At 34.8% G+C, this 10868-nt stretch overlaps 1 protein-coding gene across 1 annotated transcript; it reads right to left on the bottom strand.

Annotated features, from left to right (window-relative positions):
- Positions 1 to 903: 903 nt before the first annotated feature.
- LOC131176463 (uncharacterized) lies at positions 904 to 9436 on the bottom strand. Its single transcript, XM_058141517.1, has 3 exons — positions 9301 to 9436; positions 2141 to 2249; positions 904 to 1447 (listed from the first exon to the last, which is right to left on the bottom strand). The coding sequence occupies exons 1-3, from the start codon at positions 9434 to 9436 to the stop codon at positions 904 to 906; spliced, it is 789 nt and encodes a 262-aa protein (XP_057997500.1).
- Positions 9437 to 10868: the final 1432 nt, after the last annotated feature.

Raw genomic sequence — 10868 nt, 5'->3', positions numbered from 1 at the left:
TCAGTTGATACTATATGTCCAAGGAAAGAAATTTTATTCAGCCAGAATTCACACTTCGATAACTTAGCATACAGCTTCTTCTCCCTCAGGGTCTGTAATACAATCGTCAGATGCTCATCATGCTCCTCTCAATCTTGGAATACACCAATATGTCATTAATGAAGACCACTACAAACCAATCCAAATAAGGATGAAAGATGCAATTCATAAGGTCCATGAATGTTGCTGGTGCATTGGTTAACCCGAATGGTATCACCAGAAACTCATAATCTCCATACCGGGTCCTGAATGTTGTTTTAGGTACATATGCCTTCTTTACTCTCAGCTAATTATACCCTGATCTGAGATAAATCTTGGAGAAAACACTGGCTCCCTTCGACTGATCAAACAAATCATCTACTCTAGGCAAAGGATATTTGTTCTTCACTGTCACTTTATTCAACTACCGATAATTTATGCACAATCTTAGTGTCCCTTCCTTTTTTTCATAAGTAACACTGGTGCTCCCCATGGTGACACACTAGGGCATATAAACCTTTTATCCAGTAACTCCTACAATTGGATTTTTAGCTCTTTCAATTCTGTGGATGCCATCCTATAAGGAGCAATTGATATTGGTGTTGTACTCTGCATCACTTCAATTACAAACTCTACTTCTCTTTCTAATGGTAAACTAGGCAATTCCTCTGAAAACACATCCAGAAAGTCACACACTGAGGGTGTATTCTGAAGACTAGACCCAGCCTTCCTGGTATCAATCACATGTGCCAGGTATGCTTTACAACCCTTTCTTATCAGTCTCCTTGTAGCAATAGCTGATATGATATTAGATAGGAAATCTATCTTTTTACCCACAACTGTGATTTCTTTATTATCGAGAGTTTTCAGTGTGATTCTCTTTAATCAATAATCAACTATTACTTGGTGACGTGATAGCCAGTCCATCCCCAAGATTACATCAAACTCATGGAAGGGTAGTTCAATAAGGTCTGCCGAGAACTCATACTCTTGAATCCTTGAAGGACAACACTTGTAGACCTTATTTACCACTACACTGTGGCCTAAAGAGTTAATGACTAGGATATCTTGGTCAATCTCATCTATTTGAATTCCCTTTCTCACAGGCAAGGCAATGCAAATATAGGAATGTGTGGATCCTGGGTCTATCAATGCATGAATAAGCAATTCATAGAGTGAGAAGGTGCCCTTGATCACATCTAGTACATCTTGTTCTTCTTGTGCTCTCATGGCATATGCAAGCGCTGGTGCCCTAGCCTCTAGCCTTTCCACAGTCGCAGAAGCAACTTTTTGTGAACTGCTAGCCGCCTTTATTCTACAAGGTCTACTACCCTTTTGAGCTATAGGGGCAAGTCTCTCAGATTGTGCCAGTGTAGTAGAAATATCCCTCTGGGGGCAATCTTTCTGGTAGTGATCTGTGGCCCCACACCTGAAGCAACCCCCAGTCAAATGGTAGCACTGTCCTCTGTGCCACTTTCCACAATGCAGGCATGCTGCTAATGTTGCTGGGGCTACTCCCCTAGCCACTATTCTTAGAGAATTGGCCACTGATGGAGTTGACTGGCCTCTCCTCAGTGTAAACTGTGATTTTGGTCTTTGTGGCTGGCCCTGACTCTAACTCTGAGGTCCCCTAGGTCTCTTACTATCTGTAGCTGAAGAGCTTGACTACCCTAGGTCCCTTTTATATTGCCTATCCTAATGACTCTGATCACTTACTCTAACCCTTTCAACATTTAGAGCTGCCGTTACTAACTGAGAGAAGTTTGTAATCCTCAGTGCCGTGACAAGAAGCTTCACATTGTCATTTAACCCTTTCTCAAATTTGCGGCACCTATCGACCTCTATAGGCACAATCTCATGGCCATAGTGGCTTAACCGCATAAATTCTCGCTCATACTTTGACACTGTGAGCTGTCTCTACCTCAAATTAATGAAATCCCTCCTTCTGGCTTCCAAGTATATATGACTGATATACTTCTTCTTGAACTCAGCCAAGAAATACTGCTAAGTTACTACTATAGGTTACACTGCCTTGGATACCATATCCCACCTTTGATACGCATCCTCTTGCAGAAGGGAGACTGCACACTCTAGGTTCTGCTCTAGAGTACAGTGCAACTACCGAAAAATCCTTTCTGTTATCTCTAAACATTGTTCAGCAGTGGCAGGATCATCCTCTTTCATTCCCTTGAAATCCACCGCCCCATAGGGGATTTCTGTGCAGACTGTGTCTGAGTCCCCATCACATGCCTAAGCAGATCAGCCATCTACTGAAAGAACTACTGCTGAGGCTGTGCAATGCCCTCACTTTAGGTAGTCAGTACATTCTACTGTTCTAACGACTAACGTCTGTTTGGACAGCCAGGATGTCTGGAACTACACTAGAACTAGAGTGAGGAGTCATGAGATGATTAAATAAAGACCAAGAAAAATGAAGGAAAAAAAATAAAAGAAATGAATTGTAAATGAGTTAAACGAGCCGAGGTTCCAGTGATGGGTGACCGTACTGGAAAGCGACTGCAAAGATAGTTGCCGATCCCAGACCCACGAAGAACCCTAGGAAATAATTTTTAGGACTTAATTAAAGGTTTACTGAGGTACAATTGACATTAGAAATGTCAAAGAAAATTCAAGAAAATTAAGTTATTCGATACAGACAAATATAACCCGATAAGCACAATGAAGGGCATTTTGGTCATTTCATCCTTAGAAATGAATTTTGACCTAAATGTCAATTAAAATGAGATAGATTAAAACACGTAAAATAAATTTAAAACTTGAATTTATGTAATGGAAAAAGGGAAAAGAAAAGGAAAAGAAAGAAATAAAAATTAAATTGAATTATGATGCAAGCATGACATAAGGATGACATAATTAAAATTTTGTGCCAATTAAAATTAGACAAAACACATATAAAAGAGACAAATTTAATCAAGCCATTTTTATCATCTTGTTCCATCTTCTTCTTCTTCAAGATGTTGGCCGAACCACTCCCTTCCAAACACCTTCCACCATTGATTCTCCCTTCAAGCTCAAATTTCCTTGATATCTCACTATATTTCCCCTAGTTACTTTCATTAAGACTTGATATTTAACCTAGCTAGAGAGATTAAAAGCAAAAGTAAGACAAGAACTTAAAGTTAGGGAAGCTTGGAAATCCTTCAATCAAGGTTAGTGCAATATACAACCTTTTCCTTTCTTTAAGCATTGTTAGCTCAATGAATTGAGTTGAAATTTCATGAAATTGAAAGAAAATTATGGGGGTATGAAAAACGTAAATTTTGGCAGCCATGGAGAAATTAGGGTTTGATGGTTTTTGATTGTCCTAAACTTGCTTAGAGATAATACTAAATGTGTATATGTTAATTTGGTATAAGTTAGTATGAGTTTGCATGAAGATGATTATGGGAGTTAGGGTTTTGCATGAAATTTGGGAATTTTGTATTGTGACTTGAAATTGATGATGTTGAGACCAATTTTTGACTAATTAAAGTTCCATGAATGTGAATTGAAGTTTGGAAGTTGGGTGGAATTGAAAATTGGGAGTGTTGTTTTCATGCATGATTTCTGGACCTATGAGTCCAGTATGCTTAGACAGCCATAAGTTGAGTTATGTTACTCCAATTGGTGTGAGACCAATTGGAGATGAAACCTAGGACAATTTGCCACATTTTTCATAAAGAAACCATGCCCAAATCTATTCACAACTAGACCTAAAAACTGCTTGAATCTGGCTGACTATACCCTAAACTTAGAAAAATAACCAAATGAATAGTACATAACTTCCTCTAGAAAAGTCAGAATGATCTGATTTTTATACCATTGGAAAGGTTAAATATAGGAGCACAACTTTCATGAAGAACATAGAACCTAGAGTTGCCTCTAACCAAATCAAAGTGTTAACACAATTTAGGTCAACAAAATTGTCCAGAACCAAACTGTCCAGAAATTCTGAACTTAGGCATACCCGATCAGTTTTGGCAAAAAGGCCATAACTTGGTCTAAAAAATTGCAAATACAATGAAACCAGTGCCAAAATTTTTATAAGATATAGATCTACAATATTGGTATTTTGACCAGAACCAGAACCCAAGGGAACTAAGTCAAATTGTTAGAAAAATTTAGTACACCAAATCTTGGAATTTGCCTCAACCATCACTTGACCCCAGAATAGTTTTTATACTATAACTTTCACTAGGAAATCCCAAATGGGATGAGCCAAACTGTTCTAGAAACCTAAGAGATAGGGTTCCAAGTTTGATTTAGAAACTTTCCTCAATGAGTGTAAGAACCTGGAATCCTGAAGGCACAAGGTACCTAAGTCCAGGCCAATTAATTTGCCATAATTAATTCTACAAAACCTGGAAAATTGTAATTCTTAAATCTGAGTGATCCTAAGACATAGGGTAACAACTTCTACGAAGAGCTTTAGGCTCAAAAGTGACTGTAACATGTCCAAATAATTAGGAAAAGATTGACTCCAGAATCTGCCTGGTTATGGAACTATAGTGAGTTAAGGAACCAGTTTTGCTTATTTGACCATAACTTGAGATCTAAAACTGCAAATAACATGATTTAAAAAGGAAAACAAAGATAAGACATAGAGGAACAACTTCCATGAAGGAAGTGTGGCCAAACAGTGGCCACATCTTGACCAATTTGTTAGGTGTGCTTGAGACATCAAATTTGGACTTTGAGAAAGGTTCATAAAATGACTTGTCATATGATATGAAGTTAATCAAAATAAATTGTTAAACATAAAAGTCACATGAATATGCATGTGGGACTTATGTTTCCCATCATAAGTAATGTGAAAATATTATTAAATACAATTAGCACATAATATGAAACTATAAATACTTAATAATATTAATTTTCCCAAAGTATACCTAGACTTATATATGTATAATGGATCGATTGGTATACCAATTAGGGACTACAGATTGCAGTACTGCCCATATGAATGATCATTGATAGATAACATATGTCTGAGATGATTGTTCTATTGGTTTTATGCCTGCCCGTTGACCATAGTTCCTATTATCATTATTGGCTTATACCTGCCCACTGGCCTTGTGCCTGACATGACCGTTTTATACTTGATAGATATACAGATGTCTAACTAGTATACTTCTGTGTATCCAGTCTCTATAGTCTGTCATAGGTTACTTGGGCACAGATATGAGTAATACACTTTAAATTTAAATAAGTACATGAAGAGATTACTAATATGGATTTAATAAGACTGAATACGAAATATATGAATAAAAGATCTTGATTAACATAATTGCTCCCAAAGTTTTATAATCATGTAAAAGACTTCAAATTTATGAAATCTATATTTCTTTATAAGGTTATACGTAGAATAACTATTTCAATTATTTAGTTATTTTTATTTCAAATTATTGCACCACTAAGCAAAAATGCTTAGCGCGATGGATTATTTCCTCGCGTAGGTACAGGAGACTACCACCAGCAGTCGCAGCAGCAGCAGCAGACTCTAGCTAGGATCTTGACTATATTTGCTACAGTATCAATGTCACCTCAGTAGTCCATTTTGGTAGGGCTCATGTGTGTCACACCTTACCCCTCTATAAGGCATAACATGATCCCGTAGAATACCTAATGAACTACCGAACTTCACTTACCGATAACTCATTAAGTACCCTACAAGGGATTTTAAAATCATTTTCTTACTTTTTTAGAAGTGGTGAGCATTTTCTAATAGGTATTAAAACATTTAATTAGAATTTGAATACTAGTTAAAATTTTTGTTCCTTTTTATTTTTTCGCAAATTTTAGAAAAATTTTGGCAGAGTGCCATCTGTATTTTGATAAAACAGTTCTTCAAATACCTGAAAAAGATACTTCCAATGATTTATCTCATCAACTCAACAACTTCAACATCCACCACAAAAAACTTCAACATTATTTCTCAAATTCCAAAATTCAAATCAATAATTTGAAATTCAATATCATCCAAAATAATACTAAGTAATTTCATTTAAATTAAAAAAAAATACTTTCATTCATTTTTCACTAAAGTTAAAACAAATTACATTCATCCAACCAGAATTTACATTAGAAAAATCCAAACTAATATTATTACAAACTTTATACAACTGCTCATGACCAGTTCTACTTGTACATACATTTACATACATCAAAATAGTTATTACAATCAAGGTATAAAATATACCCGATAGAACTTCAGAGAAGGTGGCTCCACAATCCTCAGCAGCTCACTCTGCTGCTCCTCTAGTCTCTAAATCTGCAACAGCAATAACAGCCATCGCTGAGTACTATGACTCAGTGGTGCACAACATACTAAAATAACATTTATGCAGAATTTAAATCATATTTATTCAAAAACTGAACTGAATATGAGAAATAAATACAAAACATGATATATAAGCTTATAATCCAAACAATTTCATTTCGAAAGTCTCAAAACAAATTTCATAAAAATACACAGTTATATCATGCCATTCGAAACATATTCATCTCAATAGCCAGAGGCTTATGAGAAATCACATCACAAGGCTAGCTAGCTCAAATATATGGATATCCATTCAATTTCTTCTTCTACTGGCACACACCTCAACACTTCAGCCAGAGAAGGAATTAAAATTCGAAACTAATCTCCTCCACTAGTAATGCTTGTGAGGTATTCAAATATATGGTCATAACACTGTGGTTTCAAAACTATGTTAACAATTTATCAAATATTTATTGCCATTTCAAACACATACAAGTAAACTTTCAACAATTTAAGTCACAATTTAATGTCACAATTCATTCAAAATAATTTGCAGAAGAAAATTTACAGAAAATTCTATGTCATGCACAAACCTTAAGCGAGCCGCCTCTTGGCCTTGACTCGATGCCTCGGGTTCTTTCCCAGTATTCTTTTCAACTGAAACACATAATTTCACAGTGCTTCAGTATCATAATTTATCATAAATCCAAAAATGAATTCAATTCTACTTATGCCAAGCTTAAATATGCTAAACTTGACGTTCTTTAAAATTTGTATTTTGGGGTTACTATTCATGATACTATTCAAGTCAATTTGTTGACTTTCTAATGCTTAATAGGTATGGGAATTCTAATTTCATCCACATACCACATTTTGGTTACCTAATTTGTTAGTTTTGGTTGTTTTCTCAAATCTTAAGTCTTTTAAGCAAAATTTCAAATTTTTAGTTTTGGTGTCCCGTTTTGCACTGTTCCATTGGTTATGTTGCTGTTATAATTTGGCTAAGTTTTCTTCATAGAAGTTGTCCCTTATTGTCTTAAATTTATTTCTCTTTTTGAATCACTCCATTTGGAGTTTTGTAGCCCAAGTTATAGCCATTTGAACATGGGCACCTAATTTGGTCGGGCAGTTTTGGGTCAATAACTTTGGGTGGCTAAATGACTTGGTTAAGGGCATAATTTGGACTTGTATTCTTCATAAAATTGTAGGGATATGTCTCAGCTTTCTACTGGTAAAATTTTAGGTCATTTGGACCTGCCTAGCCCAAGTTATGGCCAAATGAACAAATACTATTTATTTGGTCATTTTTGTACAGGTCATAACCAATCCGAATTCAAACTTGATTCCAACACTTCCTGCACACCACAATTGGTCATACATCACCATTTTTGAACTCAAGCAAGGTCAAACACAACATTTGGCTAATTCTTACATTTTTCCTCCCAAAACCCTAGGTGCTGAAACCCTAATTTTCATGCTTAGCTCAATTGATACAATCTAAATGCATAATTAGTACCTACACACTCCATTGCACTTAACTACAACTTTATTTGCATCAAAATCGCTCAACCCTAGTTCACTACCTCTAGGCCGAAATTCATGTAGTTCTTTAACATATCATTTTGTTTTTGTTTATTTTCTTTAATTTCTAAGTTAATTTAAGTAGCTACGCATGCATTTAAATAGAAAATTGAAAGTTAAAACACTAACCTTAGGTGAAGTCCTTGATCCTCACTTTTTACTCCAATTCTTCACTTGTTCTTTCCTCAATTCTTCCTTTCTAGGGTAATTTAGAAGTTTTCTTTAGGGTTTAGGGTGAAAATTTATGGGACAAAACTAAGTTTTTAAAGCTTTAAAAGCTTGTTAATGGTGGAACAATGGGGAAAAGGGAAGTCGGCATTTGTGAGGGGAGAAGAAGATGATGGTTTTTTTTTTCTCTTCCTTTATGTGTTTTTAAATCTTAATTAATACACATTTATCCTACAAATTTTCAATATTTAATTATTAGGTTTATTGCATTATGCATGATGTAATAAACTTTTTCAAACTTTTTCTTTTTCTCCTTTTTTTTTTATTTATTTTTCTTCAGTTTTTCAATTTAATTATATATTTCAAAATTTTCATTTCTCAGATTTTATTGGACAGTTAGATCATGAGTCACCTCTAGGGGTGAATTGACCAATTTGCCCCTCGCCGGTTCGATCCAGTTTGTAAATAATTCAATATTTCTTTCGGATCCCTTACCTAATTATTTGACCGGCTTAACAATTCTTTTTTGTGATTTTCTCTTTTCCACTGTGTTCACAATAGTCCTAAGGACCGCGTCATCATATTTTACGGTTCGAAATTTGAGTTTAAATCGACCTTGCAGTCCTTCCCGAGAAGGTCGCCCATTGCTGTGACTCTCGGCTCATTTAACTTCTTGTATTCTATTTTTCTTATTTATACTTAACTATTTGACAATTACTAATTATTTGTTTTCAGGGCTTATCTAGTTGTCTTAGATGTGGTTCTAATCTTCTTAATTATCCGGACCGACACCGGTCATCGGAACAGTGAAATATACCAGACTATACAAATAGGAGTGTTACAATGTGTATTTAGATTTTGCATTTTGATCACTGTACATAAGTAACATTGTAAATCACTTCGAGATATGTAATTAAATTTTTGGATTGTATATAATTTATACATTATTGTATGTAAATTTTAAAATAGAATGAAATGTATTTTCTTGAAAATTTATATGAGCAATGATGTGATGTATGGATATATGAAATGGACATAAATTATTTTTAACAGGTAAATAAGGAAACCCGCCATGCACTAATAATAAAAAAAAAATAGAGGAGACTCCGTACAGGTCTCTACAAAAATAAGATGTGATATATAAAAAAAAAATTTTTTTCCTATACATGGAATAATATAAGTAAATGAAATTTAAATTAACATTATACACGACAAGACAGGATAGAGTGCTCTGGCACCGAATGTAGCACACCTTGCTCAACTACACTGTAGACAGGTGGGGGTTGTTATAGGCTGTGTAGGCTCTCCTGATGCCTGTGCAACTGGCTTTCCCCATTCTCTATTACCATCTCCAGCAAGGGTATGACTTTCGACCTCCTCCTCAATTACCCTCGGAGATGCTGAGGCCATTCTATAACCTAAATAGACAGGAAAATAGATCTGCGTTAGTGTCACCTTGACTCTTAATAGATGCAATGCATGACATGTACTCTATGTTCTTCTATTTATTTAGGTCTAAAAAGGCCTAAACCGTACTCTGATACCACTAAATGTAATACCCTTACCCGATTTACAATGTAGTCGAGCAAGGAATGTCACTTTTTGTGTTGGAGCACCTTGTCTTAACTTACTTTATATTCATTATTTATTTTAAGTTCATCTTTATTTAAATCAAATTATTTTTAAGTGGAGAAACTGCCAGAGTTTCCCTTATTTTATTAATGTTTGACCTGTAAAAATAGTTAACTATTTAAAATTTCAACATAATAGACAATCTAAATTTCATCCTCAAACATTTCCAATCATATTTTCATATTGATCAATATCATCATTTCATAATCATTCATATCATTAAACATCCATTTGATTTGCTTACAAATGTACTTAATTATTTACAACTCAAAATTTAATTTACAAACTTGGTATTTAATTACAAATACATATCATGCATGTGAGGTCCTTTGCAGTATACCAAAATAGTGAATGGAGCTGACAATGACTCTTCTGCAGATCTGTGCAACACCCTGTGCCAAGGACTATTGGGTCTTCTCACCTGAACCTGCACGAGGAGAAGCCATCGTGCTAAGTATTTTTGTTTAGTGATGCACTAATATAATGAAAATATTCTATACAAATAAAAGTAACTATTTCATGTTTGTAGTGACATAAAAGTAATTCATTTCAAATTAATTATGAGTCATTTCACATTTTTGTTGATCTTTAAAAGTAATTATTTCATGGGATCTTTTCTATTTATTTGTTTAATATTCTACCTTCATAACTCTTTTAAATGTGCCAGCAACCCATAACAGAATTGACTGGACTGGATACATGGGTTTTACTAGCACTGGGCACCGGTACCTCAGGCCGTCATACCATCGAACACATAGTGTCTGCCAGGTATGCAATATAATGGCTTAAGAGCCAAAATAGTCATAGATGTGGAATAGTTATAACTAGCACTGGACACTCAGTGCCTCGAGCTGTCGTACCATCAGAAATATAAATGTTTGCCAGGTATGCAATATAATCGGCTTAAAAGCCATAAGCAGTACTACTAAACTCGTCACTTCTTGTTATGCCAATCTATCCAACCCATATACTAAAGTCTAGGCATACATGGGCAATTTAACATCTTTAGTTATTCTATGTTCTAAATATCTCATCATATGTATCATTCCAATCATAGTGGAAAAGTAAGTCCTAATCACATATTCACATGGTATATATGTTCATCAAACCATTAGTGTTAAATGCAAATCACAATTCAAGTCATTTTGTGAATGTTCCAAGAATTTTAAAATTGGTACTTTAATTTTCCTCATAGATTTGGCCAAGATGC

This window comes from Hevea brasiliensis, unplaced genomic scaffold, assembly GCF_030052815.1.
Source record: "Hevea brasiliensis isolate MT/VB/25A 57/8 unplaced genomic scaffold, ASM3005281v1 Scaf118, whole genome shotgun sequence".
Taxonomy (NCBI): Eukaryota; Viridiplantae; Streptophyta; class Magnoliopsida; order Malpighiales; family Euphorbiaceae; genus Hevea; species Hevea brasiliensis.
This window is presented reverse-complemented; position numbering and strand designations above follow the sequence as displayed.